At 38.5% G+C, this 23,663-nt stretch overlaps 4 protein-coding genes across 5 annotated transcripts in view; 2 read left to right on the top strand and 2 right to left on the bottom strand.

Annotated features, from left to right (window-relative positions):
* ppih (peptidylprolyl isomerase H (cyclophilin H)) overlaps positions 1-18,455 on the bottom strand; it is a 34,318-nt gene extending 15,863 nt beyond the window's left edge. Inside the window, exon 1 of one of the 2 annotated variants that reach the window (XM_079636628.1) lies at positions 18,015-18,455. In XM_079636628.1, coding sequence (XP_079492754.1) covers positions 18,015-18,080 — 66 coding nt within the window. In that variant the 5' untranslated portion in view covers positions 18,081-18,455. The remainder of the gene's footprint in view (positions 1-18,014) is intronic. The other variant, XM_079636629.1, reaches the window with a different exon arrangement.
* LOC307011217 (putative G-protein coupled receptor 160) lies at positions 1,771-7,428 on the top strand. Its single transcript, XM_079636626.1, has 2 exons — positions 1,771-1,885; positions 5,861-7,428. Exon 2 carries the CDS (start codon positions 5,877-5,879, stop codon positions 6,957-6,959), a length of 1,083 nt encoding a protein of 360 aa, XP_079492752.1. The 5' UTR covers positions 1,771-1,885; positions 5,861-5,876; the 3' UTR covers positions 6,960-7,428.
* Positions 7,998-11,819, top strand: LOC307011216 (E3 SUMO-protein ligase ZBED1-like). Its single transcript, XM_079636625.1, has 2 exons — positions 7,998-9,768; positions 10,022-11,819. The coding sequence occupies exons 1-2, from the start codon at positions 8,430-8,432 to the stop codon at positions 10,573-10,575; spliced, it is 1,893 nt and encodes a 630-aa protein (XP_079492751.1). The 5' UTR covers positions 7,998-8,429; the 3' UTR covers positions 10,576-11,819.
* An 893-nt stretch (positions 18,456-19,348) lies between the features above and the next one.
* ndufa7 (NADH:ubiquinone oxidoreductase subunit A7) lies at positions 19,349-23,247 on the bottom strand. Its single transcript, XM_079636630.1, has 4 exons — positions 23,064-23,247; positions 22,708-22,757; positions 21,810-21,947; positions 19,349-19,481 (listed from the first exon to the last, which is right to left on the bottom strand). The coding sequence occupies exons 1-4, from the start codon at positions 23,112-23,114 to the stop codon at positions 19,406-19,408; spliced, it is 315 nt and encodes a 104-aa protein (XP_079492756.1). The 5' UTR covers positions 23,115-23,247; the 3' UTR covers positions 19,349-19,405.
* Between the last annotated feature and the right edge of the window lie 416 nt (positions 23,248-23,663).

Raw genomic sequence — 23,663 nt, 5'->3', positions numbered from 1 at the left:
TTCTAAGTATAACTAACTAACTAACTAACTAACTAACTAACTAACTAACTAACTAACTAACTAACTAGTAACGGTGGCTGCCCCAATTCAAATTTAATTAGTACATTTAAAATTTAAATTGTTCGGGCGCCAGACAAGTCAAACTTGTCAAGTAAAAAATATATATGTAATGAAGTTCAGTTTCCCCGAAAATAGCTCAAACCACTGTTACACAAAATTAATGCCTTCCTTAAATGACACACATTCACAAGTTGAAGGGTTTCAGTCAAAATGTGTTATTTAGGAAAACATTTTACACCCAAAAAAACAGTTACATGAAGTTACATTTTCACACAGAGTTTGTATTTTTCTTTGCTTCACATGACAAAGGACACAATCATTAATAAAAACAGAGTAAGGAGATTGTTGTTCAAGTTCAGTTCAAGATTTCACCCAACAAAAACAAAAGTCCTTGATTCACTAATGTCTAAAGTTTGTTATTTTTTTCCAAACTAATTTTTTTCATGTTCATGTTCAAATTCAACCAAAAGAAAAGAAATGGGGGAAAAAAAACACAAAGAAAAATAAATAATCCAAACAAGTGTTTGGTTTATGGGTGTGTGCGTGTGTAATGAGCGTGTATGTGTGTGTGTGGGTGTGGGTGTGGGTGTGTTGTCGTGAAGCAGTCTGTGTAGCGGCCGCAAATCCAGGGCCGGGGAAAGAGTTTGGAGACTTGGCGTGAGGTTAAAAGATGATGGACATCAAGACTAATACCAGAGGCAGGAGAACCATGCAGAGCGCAATTTCTCCGTCACTTTGGCAATCGCACCCAGTCAAATGCACAGAGATTCCAGCAAAGAATAGCAATGACGGCCTTCAGGTAGCTTGTGTCCCACTCCGATAACCTCCTACACGTTTGTTTTGTTTTTTCCCGCTCCCCCTCTTCCATATTAAATTTCCTCATTGGTTTCCGCCCATTAGAAAAAGTGAAAAGCTGGTATGTATTTCTTTCATATAGCCACAAACTAATATGCGCTCACAATGTCACAGTGTCGTTTTTGATGCATACTGTACAACTCTATAACTTTCAATAACTGCACAACTTTAAAGTAACTCCAGGTCTTGAAAGCAATACAGTTCCATATCACTTCACCACATTATTTTATATATTTTGAAGAGCCATACAGCCAGCAGCGAAATAACCACAACAACAAAAATTATTATGAGAAACAATATAGGATAAAATGAAAATGTTTACTTACTACCACTCTGTCTCTCCTAAACACACACACAGAAGTGTTGGAGTGTGTTTAGGAGAGACAGAGTGGTAGAAAGTGAATAGAACCAAAGTAGCATTGTAGCTATGCCAAACATTGCTTTAAAATAAAAAACATAACTCCTCCTAAAATCCTTCAAGCTCTAGTCTCCACCCATAGCGGAAGGGAATCTAGTCTGGACAGAAACGCAAAGACATCAAGGTGTATTACGAGTTACGTTACTGTTAAATTACACAACCACAAGCAATTATCTAAATACCGGCTTTCATTTCATAATTTAGAGCATTAAGAAAAGCATAAATCAAAAACACGCTCAATCCTCACTTAAAGCTTCAGTTGGATTGCAAAACCAGATACGAGTGCTGTAAAAAGGCAACTCAACTTGCAATATATTCTGTCTTGTTCTAAAAAGAGGGTCACATGAGCAAAGTCCAAAAAAGTCAGGACCGCCTAGTTTATTGTCCAGGAAAAGAATGAATGTACTGGTAAATAGGTGTGGTTTAAAGAGTGTGCTCTGACATCTCATTCTCACCTAGCAAAACTAGGCTACAGACTCAGTTAAAGATTCTCTTGCTAAGGATGGAGCTCATGAGTGTTTATCAAGATCACGACAACTACAATTTCAGAAGGTATTTAACTGGATTTTATTATATTATTATACAGCTATCATGTAAACATTTTTATATTACATGACTGCATGGGATAGATCTAGCTATTAGGAAAACTTGAAGAAAGAAACACTGCTTTAAACAACATCTTTACAATTTTCTTTTACGGAAGTACCTCTGTGGTACATTTACATTTGTAAATAGAACTTAAGTGGCAAAATCCTGCTTGTCAGGTTTGTCCAGAGGCAAAGGCATTTATACTCACTTAGCAGTGTTCCAGTTTAAAATTTGCATACTTCAGGGTTTTTTTTTTAAAGACTTACATCAATACATTTACTATTCATTTAAAGACTTACATCAATACATTTACTATTCATTTAAAGACTTACATCAATACATTTACTATTCATTTAAAGACTTACATTTACTATTCATTTGTTGTTTGAGCTATAGAGTACATGGATGTTAATGTCACAATGTGCAAAAAAAAAACAAAAAAAACATGTGGGCATTGGAAAACTACATTCAAAGTTAAGAAACTAGGCTAGTTGTTAATATTTAATGTAAATATAAAAGTTTAGATTGTGACATTAACCAACAGTGGCCCATGACTTATATTGGCTTTCTTGCTTCTCTGTGCTTCTTCGTCCATGACTATAACATTTGGCAAACAAACGCTAGTTTGGCTCGCACGTCCGATTTTAAGGAAGTGGGGGTGGTGGTGGAAGTGACGTATATGCCGTAAAGCAGTCGAATTTTGTAGTTCTCTTTGTTCGCCGGTTACTACCCGAAGTTTAAAAGTACGATTAAAAACGCTACAGACCCCGTCAGGCTATGGCAGACGTGTCATTCAACCTATTGTAAGTCGATGTACCATCACAAGAGACTTGGAAATATATTATTAAGGTTGAAAAGTAACCTAGTGCTGCTTTAACAAAGAAAATTGTATGACATTTTGTCACTTTAATAAATCATATAATAACATAAATAATATTTCTTTGTAAATAATAAAAGTTATTATAAAATGTTAACAATATAACTTATGAGATGCATAAAATACTTTAGAAGTGTCTGAGTTTACATGCTGTAATCAGCTGGAAAATGTTCATATATTCATTAAAGTTCTTGAATGGACACTCCCAGAAAAGTTACTTTTAGGGATCCACCGATACCTGTTTGTGTCCAGACAAAGAAACACTGACAACAGAGTGTGTAATGGGAAACAAATAAGGCTTCTATAAAGTAAATGCAACTAATTAGTGGAATATTAAACAAAATAAAGTAACGCCTATATAGCTGTGGTGGGAGAGCTGATAAACGGCACAGCGGCACAGTCGCGCGAACTTGTCGAGTACACATCCCATTATCACATCAGCGGAAAGTTTGTAGTTTGGTCGGATATGTCAATGCAATGGCAATGAGTGGTGCAGGTACGACATCACTTTGAAGGCCAAACCACGGAAGTGAGTTAGGGACTGTTCGTTTTTTATTTAAGTTTTGAGATCTATAGACAAAATAGACTTGACCCTCCCTTCGCCTAGCCTGGAAATCCAGACCTAAATCTGAAAGATTAATGGTCTGGCGTCGACTAATCAAAATTGGCCAGCTTGAGGGGCGACACCAAGCATGCATTTGAAAATCTCACTGCACGCAATTGGCTAACACTACGACCAATCACAACAATTCACGGGGTGACGTATCCAGAGCGACGGAAAGGAATGATTCGAGCGCAGTCTTCTGTTCCTCTTTTAGAGAAAAAGGCAAGTCTAATCTTTCATTGTAGCGCCCAAAGCCGTTTAAAAAAACTGGTGTTCATCCATAGCCATCTTGCAATGTTTACTAATGACTTCGTCGTCGCAGCGCTGTCGTCATCTCGCCTCTGGCCCGCCTATATCAGATTACTCGATGTGATTGGTGCAGCTCAGATACAAGGGCATAATAAGCATCATTACTCAACACCAGAGTAACTCGCTGAGCAAATTCAACTTGTGCTCTAGCGAGAACTCTGGATTTCCAGGATACCCTTCGCCAGCAATACATTTTTCTATGACCCTCCAAAATGATTGTGAAAAAAGGCATGACCCTCCCCGATAATTTATTGATTACTTCTGTACTGGTTTGCGCTTAGCAAAGATGTTCAGAATCAGATAGCCATTGTTTTTTTAAACCATGACAACCTTGCTTTCTCATCTTACACATCACACTCCACTGTTATGGTGGCCATATCAGTATATTTACTCACTAACATTAGCTGCGTTTACATGGACCCTTATAATCGGATTGAAGGCTCAATCGGATTGAAAAACCTTCATGTAAACACCGTAATTGATCCGATTGAGCTCGATCCGATTGAAATTTCGATCGGATTGAAAGGGGTGGTTTATTCCTTTTGTAATCCGATCAAGAGAACATGTAAACACTTAATCGGACTGAAAACCAAATGTGAAAGGAATGCGCATGTGCAATGACGTAGAAATGACGTAATGACGTATGACGCACTGTTGTTTTTGAAGGGAAGATGGCGTGCGGTAAGCAAAATTGGTCTGTAGCAGAGACCACGTTGTTGCTGAATATTTTGAAGGAAGAAAAAGTAGTTGAAAGATTAGACGGTCGGAAGTAAATGTTAAATCTGATTTTTAAAACAAAAAAAATAAGCAATGGTAAGAGGGTGGCTGTTATGCGCATCGTGGAACGGCGGCGGGAATCGTCTAGTGCACTGATTGTGCGTAACTGCGCATGTCTAAAATGATCAAATCAGATGTAAAGCTTGTGACATGTAAACGCGCACATCAACCCGATTACTTTATTTGTCGTCAATGTAAACACCTTGTTCGGATTCTTTAATCGGATTGATTTCATTCGGATTGAGCCATGTAAACGCAGCTAGTGTTGTGGAAACACAATAAGCATGGAAACTAAATGCCCACTTTCTGCATTACTTCAAATAATAGTTACTCCTCTAGTAAACTAGTGTTCACATTAAATAAAACAATAAAACATTGAGACAAAGCACACTGGGTAATAACAAATTCAACACATTAACTGGTTGCTATGGACTCGTCACTAGGCTTCCTCAGTCATTGTATATTTTAGCATACCGGTGAAACTCTGTTTTAAGAGTTGTTAACAAGGTAAAGTAAAAGACCTAAAAAATATTCTGTTTTAGGTAAATTAGAATATCGTGCAAAAGTTAATTTATTTCAGTAATTCAACTTAATAGGTTAAACAACTAATATATTATTTAGACTCATTACATGCAAAGTGAGATATTTCAAGCCTGTATTTGTTATCATTTCGATGATTATTGTTTACAGCTTATAAAACCCCCAAATTCAAAATTAGAATATTGTGAAAATTTTTTCATAGCTGTAAGCCATAATTATCCAAATTATAATTAGACTTGAAATATCTCACTGCATGTAATGAGTCTATATATTAGTTTCACCTTTTAAGTTGAATTACTGCAATAAATGAACTTTTGCACAATATTCAAATTTTTCGAGTTTAAAGTCTAATTTCTGTTTGCTTCTCTGACGATTTCTGGAAACTGCAAGTGATGTCAGGCCTATTCGCAATGTTCTTTCCTATGTTGTTAAAGACTTTTTGCCATCTACATGTCACATTAACAAAAAAAGACAAATTATGTTTTTGATGCCTGTTTTAAACCATAGGCCGCCAACAATATAATCATCTTTTCGAGACTTAACGTAGCTCACCACCAACAACTACATGTCTGCTGCTGACTAGTGCCCGTTATCAAACCAAGTATACAAGATGCCCCTGTAGACAAATTTTGTATCCGGTAAAACTCAACATCAAATTGGCATATCTAAAATATTTTTTCCTGTGAAATAAAATGAATTCATGCCTTAAAATAGCTTGGTGCATAATATGATGAATTTTTTTTTTTTAAACATTTGCTTAGTGTCACTGTTAGACTATGGGAGATGTATTTTATTAACTTTGACCATTCATTTGATTATTTTGTGTTTTTAGGGTGAACTGAGACCAAATGTTTAATCTACACTCATCATCAGCGAATATGATGGCGGTCATCTTGTCAAAGGGGATGAATGAGAACTTTCCCCATGATGAGACCCTGCAGTACCTGTTAATTCTGTGCACCAAAGTAGCTTTGAACACATTCGTTTTGTCTTTCTGGAGGCATAGCATTCTCAAGTCACTCCTGGGGCTCTGCAGTGTCTCTATATACATGGCAGACGTGCTGTTGGTCTGTGCGGTCTCCAGCGCATGGCTCTTCAAAGAACACATACCCACCTCTACCTCGATGTGCTTCATCCTGGCTCATGGATCGGCTGTCTACGCCCTGCTTCCTCTATTCATTCTCATCGCTGGGGCGTTTGACTACGCTAGCTACCCAAACCTAGACATTACCCGCAGCTCTCGGAGCAGGCTTGTTAGTTACTGCATTACGGTTGTGTTTATGTGGGCATCAGCCTTCGTTTTCACCTACCACTACACAGACACACAACCTATAGAGATTTACAAAGACAAGTTGATTGTGCAAGTGTGTCCCGTTCACGAATCTAACGTAGTGTTTCAATTTAGTTTGCAGATATCTATTGCAGTGGGTCTCATACTTCTGCTTCATTTTAAGAAACTGATTGGTTGGATCAGTAGAGCCAATAAATTGGCAGAGCTTACAAACACAGTGTTTGTTCCTGATCAAGACTTCACTTATAGTCATTTTGGGGAATATGGAAAATCGGACATTCAAGAAAGTTCCCCTCCTCTCTTCGTCAGTCTGACTATAGGTTTTGCTGTGAACTGGGTGCCCTACCTGTTGATGTGTTTGGCATGTGCCTTGGTGGGTTTTGTGGTGCCATCTTATGCCAGTGTCAACCTTCTGTGGATGGCCTGTGCCAACAGTGCACTGGTTGGCATTGCCTTTTGGTTCAGAAGTGACAGGATTGGACCTTACAGCAAACTCCCAGATGACGCTTGTTTTTGGAACACCTACTGGCACTTGAGCAAAGAAACATCACCAACTGTGGACAGTGGACTGGACACAAAGCTGCCTACGAAATTAATTAAGTCCACTACGCCTTTTCAACAAGTTTCAAGGCTGGTATGATACTTTCTTGCAAACGTTAGCTCTGTTCCAATGTTGCAATGAAACGGATGTTGCAACAGATCTTTTCTTTCATTTGGTAAAGTACATCAGAATGTTTTTTTGTTTGTTTTTTTAATGTAGGGACATGCTTCTATCCATCGGCTGTTGATTGGACTTTGAGACGTAACCGTTGTACTCAATGAATGTGAGCTTAAAGTTGATTGTGGAGGGTTTAAGCGGATTTCATGAGAAGTCCAGAGAGAAGTTTATGGTTTCACGAAAGAATGAAGTATACATGGATAACTCATTCACAGTAAGATCTATGCGGAATATTGAACAGAGGGCAGGGTTTTACTTTAGCGCTCCTCCTCTCTCCATCTCTGCTCATAGCAGAGCCAATCTTGCTTCAACCCAACCCGTCAAACCTACGTCAAAAGAACGCCATTCCAGACCGGAAGTAACTAATCAGACTTTGATTAAAGATTACCACCACGGCAAAAAAAAAAAATCTTTGTTTTAACTTGACCGGATTCATTTTTCACCACAAGACTAGTAATATGTGCTAACAAAGTAAATAGGGTCAATTCATGTTGACTTTAAGGCTAACACCTACCCAACCCACCCAGGGCTTTAATCAAACATTAGCAAAAGGATTTTATTTGAATACTTCCCTGTCACTGAACAAATATATTGATGTTTTACTTCCTCAAAAATCAATGAGTATTTTAACATTAACTGATCGGCCCTAGGATCATGCACTTGTAAAATAGATTAATTTAAGCAGCATAATTGTGCCATTTTCTAAGACACCTCATTTAAAATTTAAGCCAGTATGTATCACATGTATATTTGGAACCACTGATCTAGTGTATGATATTTTGTCATACAACATCAGAGTCTGTGCCTGGTACGGTATTTTATGTGCTTCAGCGTGTCCCGTCTCTGGCCTGTGTTAATGTCCTTTCTACAGACTTTGTAATATTTCTACGCAATAGAAATTCTAAGAAATGACTGATGATTTTGGGGGGTGGGGGCTGGTGATCGGTGTTTGGAGGAAGACATTTTTATTTTATTTACTAACGTCAAAACTAGAAAGAGATACTCTTTAAAAATGTATCACTCACAACAATGCATTGTTAGAATTTTAAAAAATGTTACCGGCCAAATCGTTATCAACACTGTTACGTAAACTTATCAGGGATAACTCTGGAACCAAGCTGACTTAAGGCTTCATACTCCAGGCATGGGGGGCCAACTATTGGGGACCCCCTAACCCCAGAGTCTGCTCTGCTTCTTTCCCTGCCTGGATACTAGGGCTGTCACTTTTTATTCGATATTCGAATATGCATTCGAACATGACGTGAAATATCCGTATTCGAACTATAAATAAACTATCCGGTTTTTAAAGTGCCATGTAGCGCGTTTATTTTATTTTATTGTTTGACATCTCATCCAGTAGAGGGCGCTCTAAACGTATTATAGCATAGGCCCATGCCAAATCAAGCGCGAATAATAGCCAAGCCAATACATTCTATGAATTACATTAGCCACCCTGTTTTGAAAATGGAAGAGAACGCACATGAGCGGACAATTACGACCCCAACTCACCTAAAAAGTAGTGTCTGGAAACATTTTGGGTTCTACGCCGTAGATGGTAAAATAACCGTTAAAGATAAGGTAGTTTGCCGAATTTGCAAAAAACGGTTTACATACGCATCCTCGACATCCAATCTTCGCGCTCACCTGTCGAGTTACCATCCAAATGAGGCAGCGGCGTCAGAGACACAGCAGACGGCCAGAGCATCGCCAGCCGTCCAACATCGCATGACTGCATATTTTCCTGCACAACCGGTCGGCACCTTGCCAGATGCACGGGTAAAGGCCATCACCGATAAGATGGCAAGGTTTATTTGCAGGGATATGAGACCTATAAGTATAATTTCGGGAGACGGGTTTCAGGACCTCATAATGGAACTGGAGCCACGATACACAATTCCATGTCGCACCACTATGTCAGCCCGCATAGTAAAGTTGTATGACACCACACGAGAAAACATTAAGACCTTACTGCAGGACAAGAAACTCGCTCTAACTACAGACGGGTGGACATCACTGGCCACACATGCTTACGTGACAATCACAGCTCACTTCATTTCAGACACATGGGACCTCGAGAATTTCGTTCTTTGTACGAAAGAGCTAAGGGGAAGTCACACAGCTGCCCATGTCGCAGAGAGCATCAGCAACACCCTGGACGACTGGGATATATCCCGTGAAGCAGTAATAGCGGTCACCACAGACAATGCGCAGAATTATGTGAAAGCCATACGCGATTTAGCCCTCATACATGTACCTTGCTTGGCGCACACTCTAAACCTAGCCGTGCGCAAAGGACTAGACGTGAAGGCTATTGATACTGCCCTTTCTCGCCTTAAACAGACGGCAGCTCATTTTGGAAAGTCTCCTGGTGACTGCTGCCTGTTAGAGGCAAAGCAGGAGCTTCTCGGACTAAAAAAGGAGAGACTGATAAATGACTGCGTCACGAGATGGAACACGACATATGACATGATCTGCCGTGCCTCCGAACAGCAAGCAGCCGTGGCCGCGGTCATTTTTGAAAAGAAAATGTCTCACTTGGAACTCAGCACTTCGGAGTGGTCTGTGGTTGAACAACTAAAAGACACACTGAAACCATTCAAAATTGCAACTCAGGCCCTCTCCACCGATGCCTACCCTACAGCATCCGCTGTCCTCCCTCTGCAACATGTTATGCTCTCTCAGCTGACCACTCCTAACGCAACACAGAGAGCAGCTATCAAAGAAATGAAAGGTAGGCTTGTCATTTTCGTTCTATTCCTTTTTAGCACAGGCTAATTCTTAACATTAACGGCCTAATTCCATTAATGTCGAAATTATAATTTCGTTAAATTCGTTTTTTTCGGGGGAATAAATAGAAAATTGACAGTTAATAACACGAGCTAAAAATAAAACAATTAGTTTCAGATACTGTTCTGTTTAAAGGTATAATTGATAAATAATAATAATAATAATAATTGATTCATTCATTTTATTTCCATTCTTAGCGAGGATGGTCGACAATTTCAAACCGCGCTACAGTGAAAACAGCAATGAATGGATGCTTCTCAATAAAGCGGCCCTTCTGGACCCCCGGTTCAGCCGCTTGGTTCACCTTTCGCCTGGGCAGAAACACCTCGTAATTGAAAGCTTATCTCAGGAGCTGAAGGAAGCTGAGAGTGAGATCGACGGCGATTGTGCGCAAAAGAGGGAAGACGTGGCTCCGGCCTTAGGTGCCATGGGAAGCTTGTTTGGGGACATGTATAAATCGATCGACTCGCCCACACACAACACTAATGGTATCCAGGAGCTTAAAAACTACATGACTGAACCTCCTCTCCCCGCAGACAGCAACACGCTGCATTGGTGGAGAGACACAGGCTGCAACAAATACCCACTTCTCTCAACATTGACGCGCAAATACCTGTGTGTGCCAGGCACGTCTGTGCGCTCCGAACGCGTGTTCTCCACCGCGGGGAACATCGTGAATAAAAAGAGAGCCGCACTTGATCCAGATCAAGTCGATAGATTGGTGTTTCTAGCAAACAATATAAAAAAATGAATTAGGCTGCTATATGCCTTACTCCTGGCTGCTGTTTAAGTTGTAACGTTATTGTTTGTGCCGTCGTAGATATTCGAATATATTCGAATACATTGCTTGATATTTGATATCCGTTCGAATTTGATTTCTCTCAAAAGTGACAGCCCTACTGGATACACCTGGTCAAACTTCCACCTTTGACCGGGCATAACTCCAGAGTCAAGCCAAATTAAGCCTAAATACTCGCGGTTAGGGATGTGCGATATCACGATTTTTGATCGTGGACCATTAAAATGTCTCCACGATCTGCTTTTGAAGAAATATCGTAGGATCATGCATTCTATCAGTTTGCAGTTCTGGCGCCTCCGTCTCAACATACTGTACAGCGCGACGTATATTCACATGAAATGCAGAGGAACGGGACACTCATAAAAATTAATTATTTGCATGTGCTTTAAAGCCTTGCTGGTTAAACATGTCATGCTGCTGATGCGCTGTTCTAACGAGCGCTTTTGTGAGTGCAATACACCCAATACAATGCAATAGTGCACATGCACTAAAAGCCTGTAACAGCGCCTGTTACTGGACTAAGTTATCTTTCGAGTCTTATTGCGCTAATACACACAAGGTTTACATAAAGTTGGTTATGTCTAAAGTGAAAGAACAGTAGAAAAAATTTAGAAAAAAATCAAGCTTGTCAAATGCGTGTATATTGGACTCGTCGCGCGCAGATCTTAAAGTGACAGTAGCCCTAATAGTAACCCGCAGCCGCTTGTCCTTCAGGAAAAAAGGGATTTTTTTTTTTTTAATCCCTTTAAAGGTGCTGTATGGAGTTTTCAGTGGCATCTAGCGGTGATGTTTCAGATCGCAACCAATACGTTTACAAACGAGTGCTTGTGCTTTTTTGTTTTTTATTATTATGTGGAGTTTGTGTTGGAGTCTGTGTTGTGCTGGTCGTTTAGTATTAGCAGACTCCATGTCATAAGTTGCAGTGTCGTCGCTGTTGAGTGCAAAGTCAGTAGACGAGGCGAGAGGCGAGACGCTCGGGAGCGCGCATGCAGGTCTCAGTCACGTCACTGGATTTTGCGGCAAATCCGACCCGGAGCATCACATAGAAATAGGAATACTTGCTTTCAGAGGTAATAGCAAAACCCGCCAAGTGGATCATTTTATTGTGAGATTACAACCCCTTCACACACAGGTAATAAAAAATTGATTAATTTTAGTAGAAAAACTCCATACAGCACCTTTAAGGAGAGTTACCCAAAAATAAAAATTATAATAATAATAATAATAATTCATTACATTTATATAGTGCCTTTCTGGACACTCAAAGCGCTTTACATAGAAGGGGGGAATCTCCTTAACCACCACCAATGTGCAGCATCCACTTGGATGATGCGACGGCAGCCATATTGCGCCAGAACGCCCACCACACACCAGCTTACTGGTGGAGAGGAGACAGTGATGAAGCCAATCAGTATATATATATGGGGATGATTAGGAGGCCATGATGGACAGTGGCCACTGGGCAAATTTGGCCAGGATGCCGGGGTTACACCCCTACTCTTTCGAAAGACATCCTGGGATTTTTAGTGACCACAGAGAGTCAGGACCTCGGTTTAACGTCTCATCCGAAGGACGGCGCTCTTTGTCAGTATAGTGTCCCCGTCACTACACTGGGGCGTTAGGACCCACACAGACCACAGGGTTAGCGCCCCCTGCTGGCCTCACTAACACCTCTTCCAGCAGCAACCTGGTTTTCTCAGGAGGTCTCCCATCCAAGTACTAACCAGGCTCAGCCCCGCTTAGCTTCAGTGGGAAACCAGTCTTGGGTTACAGGGTGATATGGCTGCTGGATTATGTCATTATTTACTCACTCACTCTAATGTTGTTCAATACCTGTATTAATTTCTTTCTTGTGCTGAACACAAAAGAATATATTTTGAGGAGTGTGGCTAATCGGGCGGTTGCTGGTCCCTATTGACGACCATAACAAAAACTATTATGGAAGTCACTGGGGTAGATCAACTGTTTGGCTACCCACATTCTTCCAAATAACTTTTATTTTCAAAAGAAGAGGGAGACTTATTCGGGATTGAAATGGCTTGAGAGAGTAAATGATGACAATTTAAATTTTTGGGAGAACTATCCCGGTTAATAAAACGGCAAAATACAAAGAGCAAATCACTCACTGCTCTTGACTGAGAGCTGAGCAGCTTTAATAAGAATCAATGTACAATTTATACAGTGTCTATTTTGTTTTTTATTTTCATATTTGTTCATTTAATTACTTTCTTCAATGCTGTTAAATACACCTACTGTAGCTGAAAAAATAAAGCACTGTTTATTTCATTTGTATATTAAGTTGTGTATGTGTATCTTTGTTCTTAATTTTTAACAACAAAGAAAATGACAAAGATTTTTTATCTTCGCCACTTTGGCCTAATGTTTGCCATTCTTTTTTATTTTATATTTTGTTACCTAAGGCTTTGTTTTTAAAATAGGGACATTAGTTTGTCTGTAATGCTCAGTCACTTGAAAAATAGTAAAACCAACATGAAAAGGAATCGTGATAAAACTGTGATTTTCCTGAAAAAAATCATGATATTATATTTTTGCCATATCGCCCACCCCTACTCCCGGTGTGGGGGGCCCACTAGAAGACCCCAGAGTATGGAGCCCCAACTTGCTTCCTTCCCGAGATACACCCGGTCACCCTTCCTGGACTTCCACCTTTGATCAGGCATTACTCGGGAGCAAAGCCAACTTAAGGCTCCAGACTCCCGGCATGGGGGGCCCACTGTGAGGCCGCCCTAAGCCCAGAGTATGGAGCCCCAACTCGCTTGGCTCCCGAGATACACCCGGTCAAACTTCCAGCTTGACTCTAGCTACAACTCCAGTCAAGCCGATTAAAGTCTGCGTGAAACGAAAGTTGCAAACGACTTTTCTCCAGTGTTGTGACGTATTTCCAAAGCCCCTTTCACACAGCGCGTTGATCCCGGGAAAATTGCCGCGAAATTGCCAGAGTGCCTTCTGTGTGAACGCACACGTCCTGGGATTGATGCCGACATCGATCCCGGGTTGGGGACCTAGTAACATTGCCGGGATCAGTCCCGGAATGCGCCCTGTGTGAACAAAAGCCAGGATCAATGCCGTAAGGCTATGTTCACACTTAGCGTCTTTTTTCAAACTGCCAGCGTCTGTTCTACATTAGAACCCTATGGAGTAAACCGTTTTTTCAAAAAAGTCCTGAGCGCTTTTTTAAACGCCACCGCCGGCGTCTTTTTCTGCAGCTCAGAGCGTCTTTTAAAGTTGAAAAAAGTTTAACTTTTCTGAAAAGAACGCCCTACGTCAAGCGCCTTTTTGACAGCTGACCAATGACAAGCGAGTAGCGAGAACTGTCGTTTCCATAACAACAAGAAAAATGGACACGGTGCCGGTAGAAAAACTAATCGTCCTTGTTTCGGAGCAGAAGGAGCTGTTTGATATGAGTACACAACTCTATCATAACATACATCACAAAGAGGCTGTGTGGGCACACTACTGTTGCAGCTGTTGTTATAGCAACAAAAGACGCGCCGCTCGGCTGCTATTTGTAACGCCGTTGTTAACTTTTTTTTGTCAAAAAAGACGCTAAGTGTGAACGTAGCCTAAGGGGTGTGTCGTAGTGACGTGCCATCACGCGACCGCGACTCTGTTGCTCTTAGAAGAAAGTTTGTGTTCGTCATCAACAAAGAAAGAATGAAAAAATGTCTGCAAACTGGAATGAAGCAGTCTCTCAAGGAGCTCCTTACTATCCACGCTGAAGCGGAGATCGTTCGCCAGCTTTGAGGAACGGTACACGATGCGTTAGTGTACATGTTTTCAGCGCGTATGTTAAACGTCTCACCCTGACGTCACGTCTCTTTACGGGATCTTACCGGGATGTGTGTGAACGCACTCACAGATCCCAGGAAAATCACTGGCAGTGTGAATGAACCAAAAATCAAACGATCCCGGGACAAATCCCGGGTCACATTATCCGTGTATTTTCCGGAATCTCTGTGTGAAAGGGGCTCAAGTGAAACGGAATATTGAACAGAGGGCAGGCTTTTACTTTAGCGTTCCTCCTCTCCATCTCTCGCTCATAGCAGACTAACGGCTTGAGGGGAGTGGTTAAGCGTTTTCAACCCAAGCCGTCAAACCTACGTCATCAGAAAAAGAACGCCATTCCAGACCGGAAGTAACTAATCAGACTTTGATTAAAGATTACCACCACGGCAAAAAACATTTTTTCTTTGTATTAACTTGCACGGATTCATTTTTCTCCACAAGACTAGTAATATGTGCTAACAAAGTAAATAGGGTCAATTCATGTTGACTTTAAGGCTAACACATCCACCCAGGGCTCTAATCAAACATTAGCAAAAGGATTTTCTTTTAATACTTCCCTGTCACTGAACAAATATATTGATTTTAACATTAACTGATCGGCCCTATTCCCTTGCATTGTACAGTATGTGCCTCACTGGAACCCAGATTTGTGTTTTGTTTTTTAAAGAAAAAAATAATTGTTGTGATAATCAATATTACACCAAAAGTGATTGATTGAGCTCAACTTGTAGGCTACTGAAACTATTTTATCAATAGTTTCAGTATAAGAGCTCAATCAATAATAGGTTACCGGTAGTTACACATTCATTTTGATATGAAACAGATACTCCTCTTTTGTAAACAAAAAGAGTATTCCACATTCTGATTACTGTAGTCTACTGTATGAAGAAAAAGTGACTGTTACAGTAAGGAGAACCTAATAGGAAACATTATAAGACACCACCCCCTATTAAACCACTGCCTCATTTTTGAGAGCCTGATTACAAAAATCAAAAGTCTCAATTAAAAGCCATCATTCTCATTATAATTTTATGTACGACAGAAAATGTTGCACTTTCTGCATTTTCCCTTTTTGAAGTGATTCCAATCATATTTCAAGCAATTCAGAATCATCATGGCGATGCATGTAATGTAACATCATGCATGTAAACGTAATGAATGGCGACCGCAGAAACCAAAAGCCTGACATCCTGAAATCCGGCGCGCGAATCTGACACCCGCACCTGTACCCATTGACTTCCATAGTATTTTTTTTTCCTACTATGGAAGTCAATGGGTACTGTCTACTGTTTGGTTACTGACATTCTTCAAAATATCTTTCTTTGTGTTCAGCAGAAGAAATAAATTAATACAGGTTTGAAACAACTTGAGGGTGAGTAAATGACAGAATTTTAATTTTAAAGTAAACTATCCCTTTAAGAAGCCTTGTCTGTTTTACCAGGGTAAAAGTGCTAGAGACACAGTTGGCACTGGCAGCATCTTTGCAAGTTTATACTGTATGGTACCATAGTAAACCTATGGCATGAAAGAAAAAACACAATTTCAAAGGGAATACGATGTTTGATCAGAACAGCTGAGAAAAATACTAAATTTACTGCTAGACTTGCTAGATTACCTGATGGAGGGGGGAAAAACTTTTCAGTGTAGACTACAAGAAGAACACTAAACAAGCATTGACTTCATGCCCGGCAGACACCTCCTCAAACACCACTCTTGACCAAGAGAACACAAAAGCCTGACTAGATTTCTATCTAGTTCAGATATTGAGAAAGCAATTACGTCCTTTGTCTTTTCTCAAATGGATTATTGTAATTCTCTTTACTATGGAGGTGATGCTCGAGCTCTTATGCGTTTACAGAAAATCCAAAATGCTGCAGCAAAAATTGTAAAGTCGGCAAAGAAATATGAATCTGTGACTCCATTATTAATTTCATTAAAGTGGCTGCCAGTACGATTTAGAATTATTCATAAGATCCTTGATTGTTTTTAAGGCCTTGCACAATTTAGTTCCTGTGTATTTGTCCGGTTTGGTGGCAATTTACACCCCCGCTAGATCCTTGAGATCAGAAAATCAACAGCTGCTTTGCACTACCAGAACAAAATATAAACATAGAGGTGACAGAGCCTTTTCTCAAGCAGGCCCTAATAGATCCCTCAATTCGATCTGCCGAATCTTTACACGTTCAAAGCTATGTTAAGTATAATCTTTTAAATTGAAATGGAGAGCTTTCTTAAATAGGTTATTGTCTATGTGTGTTTATGTGATGTGGTTATGTTTATTTCTGCTATCTTTTTGTGTTTTTTAGTTTTTTAAGCACTTTGGGCTATGTGAGTTCACTGAGTTGTATTAAACTGTGCTATATAAATAAATAAACAAACTTGAATATGCCAAAAGGTGTTTGGAAAGGCCTGTGGAATTCTGGAAGAATATTTTATGGAGTGATGACTGATGAGAACAAACTGAATCCTTTTGGACCCATGCAGTACGTCATCTGGCACCAAAAAAAAGGTATGGTTTCTGATGAAAAGAACACTGTCCCTAGGGTCAAACATGGAGGTGCGTCAGTCTTGTTATAAGGTGCTTTGCTGTTGCTTGCATCTTGACCATGTGACCAGCACCATAGATTATTTGAAGTACCAAGCCATTTTGGCAAAGATGATGCCTTCAGTATAACAGAAGCTTCACTGGATCTTTGGATATTCCAGTACACATCCAAATGATCCCATCCCTAATTACACATCCAATGATCCCAAGTACACATCCTAAATGTACCAAACAAATTTCAGGAATCAGTCCTGGAATGTTCTTGTGTGGCCTGATCAGCCTCCAGATTTAAAACGCCTTAAAAAACTTTGGTGAGAACTGAGAAGAATTGAAGAAAGCAGTGACTTCCAGGTATCATTTATTTGAGGTTATAAAGAATAAAGGATGCTCAACAAAATTTTACTTTTGGGGGCCAATTTTAGAGCTAACTTTTTTTTCTTTTTCACTTAACTTCATTTTCTAAGAATCACTAAAATGTGTATTAATAAACTTTCTATGTTTACTGATGCCACAGTTAGTGTTTTCATACAACATTTTTCACAAAACCAGAATGTCTTGCCGTTCAGGGAGGTTAAATTATTTATTTTTTTGCATATGTACGGTATATAATATGTAATGTGCTCTAAAAAAATCAGTTTTTGTGTCAAGAAACTAGGAGCATCCTCGGCTGTCATACTCATAGAGGTTCTGTAATCGTCCAAATTACCCCAAAATTAGAGGTAACCAATCAAACAAGTAAAAGAAAAAGAAAGAAAGTGAAATGGTCAGGCAACCAACGTTTAAAAATTTGGACCACTTGCGATTGAATGACACTTGATAATCAAGCAGTAAAGTTGAGACCATAAGCATTTATAGAAATCAAGTGAGAGTATCATATTGGCTAACTTGACAGTTTACTCTGATGCCCGCCCCATATGCTTTTTTTAATTTTTCCATTCAAGTTAGCGCACATGTTTAAAAACCGGCTCCAAGCTATTTAGTGTCAGTTAACTAGTTAGCTGATCTGCTAATGAAGACAACAATGTGAATTTAAACTTACTTGCCCTCCTATGGTGACGTCGAAAAAGACTATCGGGTTATTGGGATTTGAAGGCTGGACGTTCATGGCTATTTTCAGGCGTATATCACTCCAGACTGCAGAAATATAAGCTATTAATGTTTCCCAATATTCACACCATGAGTTTCATATGAACGATTCAAAAACGTTCACCCATGACGTCACTACGGTAACCAGGAGGACTTTCTACGGATACAACCGAGGGACATATACGACTCGGAGAGTCGAGTCATCCATTCAGCCGCATTTGGACCTCGGGATTATTATTATTTTTTCCTCTACAAAAGACATTTGTACACAAAAAGTATAATCGTTAAAATCTACTAGTTCCAAAAAATTAAAAATGTGAAATATAATTAGATCCAGACCCTTTTTAATAAAGAGTCAAATACTATAGTAGCCTACAATGTGTACACTGTCTATGCTACCAACCAAGACTGCCATAGTGCCACGGTTAATTGAAGCTCTGTTACTGCCATCTCGTGTTCACAAAGATTGAAAGATTGGGTTAAGTTGATTCAGAAACATGAATTCATTGTTAAATATAAGCCTTCAGAAACTTGGATGCATATTCATCAATTTATTCAATAAAAATAAAAATAAAGATATTGAAAGTTACAACCGTTTTGTGTTAATCTGATTGTGTTTGTCTATAATTATGTATTGTACATTCCAATTACGTTTGATCACACAAATGCTTTTTCTCCAGTATGTTAGTTTCAAACGCCGAGATCAAAACTTAAAAATAATATTTCTGTGAATACTGTCCAAAACTATAATTCCACTCTCATCATATTTTTGCTATAAATATTGAATTAACATATGAATACAATAAAATCACATTTAAATACAGTAAGACACTGTTTTCAGGACAAGGTTATTGTTATTATTAATATATTATTTAATAAACGGGACATGCTACCGCAGTTACATTTTTATTTGAATGTGGCTATATGAATGTTGAGCTTTACATAATGTAGGCTACTTTTATTCCACTTTATTTAATTTCTGCTGATTACATAATTACTGTACATATCGGTGAAGAGCCTTTATTGAGATTATATTTTCAATACAGATGTGCAGTGGAAGATTGATTTTCCCTTTAAATCGTATTTTATATTTAAAAGACAATCTTCTCCAATCACTGTTGTAGGTTGTCACAAGGTTTGCATTGTGAAAACTTACTTAAACAAAATAAATAAAAACATTTTATGGTCATCAATTACTCATGAATTACTGTTAAAGCTGTGATGACCGCATGAAATAATAATTTTAAAAAATCATAATAATAATAAACAAAAAGAGTACAACTAAAATGTTTCTTGTATATACACATCCTTTATTAAGAGTTAGACATATTTTACACCATACATTTAGTCAGCGCTCACTGGAAGTTCCTTCGGCTGGGTCCCGGGCACAACAGGGCATTTGAGTTTTCCAGAAACCTCACTGTGAAACAAAAAAAAGAAAATATAATGACAATGGTTATTATGGAAAGGCATACTTTGATAGAATTTAAACCCTATTTTCCAGCAAAAATATCAATAAAATTAGGACTTCATGTAAAATGTATTAAAATATATCAGTAAAGATGTTTTCAGAAGTTATCATGTTAAAGCCCTGGCTCATACATGCATGTATAAGGCACCAAAAAGTCACCAAATAATGAACCAAAATAAACAATGACAAAGTACCACAGATACAGTTCTGCTCATAACTTTACATACACCTGAAGAATATGCAAGATGCTAATAACATTAAAATAAAATTAGAGGGATCATAAAAATTGCATGTAATTTTTTTTGTACAGTCTAGAATAAGCTGTTTTTCATAACAAATGTTTACATTCACCGATGAGTCAAAGCATCATGACCACCTGCCTAATATGCTGCTGGTCCTCCAAAACAGCGCCGACCCGCCGAGGCGTGGACTCTACAACAGGGGTTGTCAAACATGTCCTGGAGGACCCCCAGCACTGCACATTTTGTATGTCTCCCTCATCTAACACACCTGGTACAACTCATTATAGAGACTGCAAGACTCGAACAGGGTGTCAGATAAGGGAGACATACAAAATGAGCTGGGCTGGGGGTTCTCCAGCAGAACAAGTTTGAGAACCCCCGCTCTACAAGACCCCTAAAAGTGTCTTTCCTATGGTATCTGGCACCAAGATGTTAGCAGCCCTGCAGGTTGCGAGTTGGAGCCGCCATGAATCGAACTAGTTGAGATGTAGGAAATTTGAAGGCCAGGGTAACACCTTAAATACTTCATCATGTTCCTCAAACCATTCCTGAACAATGTGTGCAGTGTGTCAGCGATCATTTTTTGGTGGTTTGTCCCTCCTCAGACCACTGTTGGTAAATTCTCACCACTGTTAACTGGGAGCAACACACAAGCCGTCCCGTCTCAGAGATAATCTGACCCAGTCACCTAGCCATAACAATTCGGCCCTTGTTAAATATGGTCAGATCTTTATTCCTGCCCATTTCATCTGCATCCAACATGTTCATTACGAGAGCTGATTGTTCGCTTATCATGACTGTTTTAACATTTTGTGATAGTTGTTCATGAGTCCCTTGTTTGTCCTGTACAGTTAAACTGAGCACTGTTCTTCAGAAAAATCCTCCCGGTCCTGCATTTCATTGGCAATCTCGTACCTTCTGCAAATTTATAACAGTGACTATGATTTTGAGATCAACACTACTATTAAAAAAGGTCAATGATGCTCAAGACGGCAACACAATGCATTAAGAGCTGTGTGCATTTTTCTTATTTTGTTTAAAGATCTTCTTCTTTTTTTTCATTTAGCAATGCCCTTCAGAAGCTAAAAAAAAAAAAAAAAAAAAGAAGTTTCACAGAAAACAAAATAAGTACAATTTACCCCGATCATCCAATTCAAAACGTTTTACACTCTTATTGCATATTCTGCGAGGGGTATGTAAACTTATGAGGAGAACCGTATATAGCATTATCATTTTAGCATAGAATGTGTGTGTCAAGAAATCCGTATGCGTATGGAAAGAATAAAATACATGCCTGGGAAAAACACTTTGTAACTTGCAAATTATTATTCTATGTATTGGGGTATTAATAACCAGTGTTGGGTAAGTTGCTCTTAAAACGTGATTAATTACTAGCTACTAATTACATCTTCAACAGTGTGATTAGATTTCTGTACAAAATTAGTCTTTGTAAGAAGTATTGCATTACGTATTACTAATTACTTTCTAAATCCCATATCAACCAAGGATGGACATGAAACTGCTCTTTTAATTCTTTCAAATAAATAATATAAAATTGCATAAATTATTCTTGAACTGACCAAAGCATTTAAAGGGTGAAGGTTACACAATTACAGAAACATTAAGAGTAATCCCTTACTTTACTTTTTCAAGGTAAAAGTAATTAAATGACAGTAATTAACTTCTTAGTAATGCATCACACCCAATTCTGTTAATAACAAGCAAAATCTTCATAAAACAAACCAAATAATGAATTCCATTGTCAAGGAACATATCACTTTTTTTTTTTTTAGACTGAGGTTCTTAATTCAAAACAAATAACATCTAGTAGAACAAATCTAGAAACACAAAGGGTTCATAACACTGTATAATAGCTTCTCCAAGTAGGTATTCACAGCCTAGCTAACGATTGTTGTGTAGCTGCCTATCATGTACTTTCTATTAGCTTGTGTATAGGAATGTCTGCTAAAAAAAACATAAATATACACTGTACATAATATTTTAAAATAATTTGTATTAAGCAATGCCAACCCACCTTCCAGCTGTTAGGGCCTTCTGGGAAGACATGATCACAGACGGTGGAAAAGACTCTCTGCGTCCATCTCTCTGACAGTAGTAGTTATTTGCAAATTTATGGCTGGGTCCAACAGGTAGTTTGGGTGGTGGTTGAGTCCTACCATCAATGAAATGAATAAATATTCACCTTGGATTAATGATTGCACTCACTGTCATCATAACATATTTGGAAAATAAGGTTATTATAGTAAATATAAATATATTGGCCAGTTCACATGACAAAAACTTTACTGTCTTCAAAGAAAAAGGCCAGTCTTTATATTTCTAGACAGCAAAGACAACTACATTTATTTGTTTCACTGCAGATCCATTGAAATGAAGACAACATTGTTTTTTTCTTTCTTATTTATACAAATACTTACATTTCTACCTAAATCTGTCAACTACCCATTCATAAAAAAATCCATAACTATTAATATAATAAAATACATAACGTTGGTTTCGGTTAGATTTATCCGTTACAATAAGGTTTCATTTCGTTAACATCAGTTAACTACATTATTTGACATGAACTAAAAATTAACAATACATCTACAGCATTTATTCATCTTACTTGATGTTAATTTCAGCATTTACTAATACATTTTTAAAATCAAAAGTTGTATTTTTTAACATTAGTTAATGCACTGTGAACTAGCATGAACAACAAACAATGAACGCATGTATTTTTTTATTAACTAACATTAACACAAATGAATTTATACTGTAAAAAAAATTATTGCTCATTGATAGTTAGGCTAATACATTAAATAATGTTAATGAATGAGACCTTATTGTAAAGTGTTACTGATAAAGTGATAATCCATTTCAAGACCTCAAATTAATTATGTGAAATATGCAAATATATCTAACGTTACCTCTTTGCAATTTCGTTGTACCGAAGTTGTAGTTTTGATTGGAGATCATGCTGTTAAGGAACGAGACAAGTCAATGTACTGAACAAAATATTATCTAGACATGAAAATGGCTGGGGGAGTCTTATCTGTAACGGTGATAATAACTTCCCTGAGGAAACAAATCTTTTAACCTTTAAGTCAAAAATTATGATGTGAAGTTTCTGTAGCCTCTGCTTACCAACTCAAGAGACAAGCAAGCAAATACACACATGCATTATACACAGACGGTTTTTTTTCTACCCGTTGTCATACTGTACGTCTAACAGTGCATGACTAATAAACGATTAAAATCAATATCGTCGTCATCATCATCTCACCCCTGACAAATAATTCCTCAGTCTCTGGATAATTTTCGTAGCCGACGCCATACTTGGTGTCAAGGTGAAATCGCTGTTCACTGTGAATCTGTTGCTGAATCAGTTTTAGTTGAACGATACCCCACAACAATGAAGAGAATGTGAGGGAGTGAAGCTGATCCTGGGTCAGATGCAGCAGCATCGGGAAAGGACCAGGAAGTCTTTTTCTTATTCTCTGGTTCAGTGACCGTCACATCCGCAAGAGCTGCAGAATTTCGCGCCACCTGTCGTATCAAACCGCAAACTAACGAAATTGACTGCGAATTGTTCAATTCGAATTTTAAATTGTTTCAATTAAAATTCTGTCACTATTTAATATTTACTCACCTTCAACCCACCTAACAAAAACTCGTTGAAAAGACGTAGAAAAGACGACATTGCCAGACGTCTAAACAACGTTAAAATTTGGTTGAAAAGTGAAAGGTGAAAAGCCGTCTTTTTCAGGTCGTTGAAAAGACGCCCATAAAAGGACGTCCTATTCGCGTCTTAATACGGTTGTAAAGTGAGTTGAAAAGACGTCTTTTTCAGGCCTAATTTCAACCGTGAATTCATTAGATTTTA

The sequence above is a fragment of the Phoxinus phoxinus genome (genome assembly GCF_949152265.1).
Source record: "Phoxinus phoxinus genome assembly, chromosome: 15".
Lineage (NCBI taxonomy): Eukaryota > Metazoa > Chordata > Actinopteri > Cypriniformes > Leuciscidae > Phoxinus > Phoxinus phoxinus.
Note: the sequence above shows the minus strand (reverse complement) of the source record. Positions and strands in the feature narration are given on the sequence as shown.

Bases quoted from the DNA above. Each gene is read 5' to 3' on its own strand.
- ndufa7 (XM_079636630.1), bottom strand. From the start codon at position 23,114: ATGGCGTCGGCTACGAAAATTATCCAGAGACTGAGGAATTATTTGTCA. The intron at 22,758-23,063 runs GTGAGATGATGA...GTTCCTTAACAG, and splicing joins TGAGGAATTATTTGTCAGGG to CATGATCTCCAATCAAAACT. The intron at 21,948-22,707 runs GTAACGTTAGAT...CATTGATGGTAG, and splicing joins TACAACGAAATTGCAAAGAG to GACTCAACCACCACCCAAAC.
- LOC307011217 (XM_079636626.1), top strand. From the start codon at position 5,877: ATGTTTAATCTACACTCATCATCAGCGAATATGATGGCGGTCATCTTG.
- LOC307011216 (XM_079636625.1), top strand. From the start codon at position 8,430: ATGCCAAATCAAGCGCGAATAATAGCCAAGCCAATACATTCTATGAAT. The intron at 9,769-10,021 runs GTAGGCTTGTCA...TTCCATTCTTAG, and splicing joins AGCTATCAAAGAAATGAAAG to CGAGGATGGTCGACAATTTC.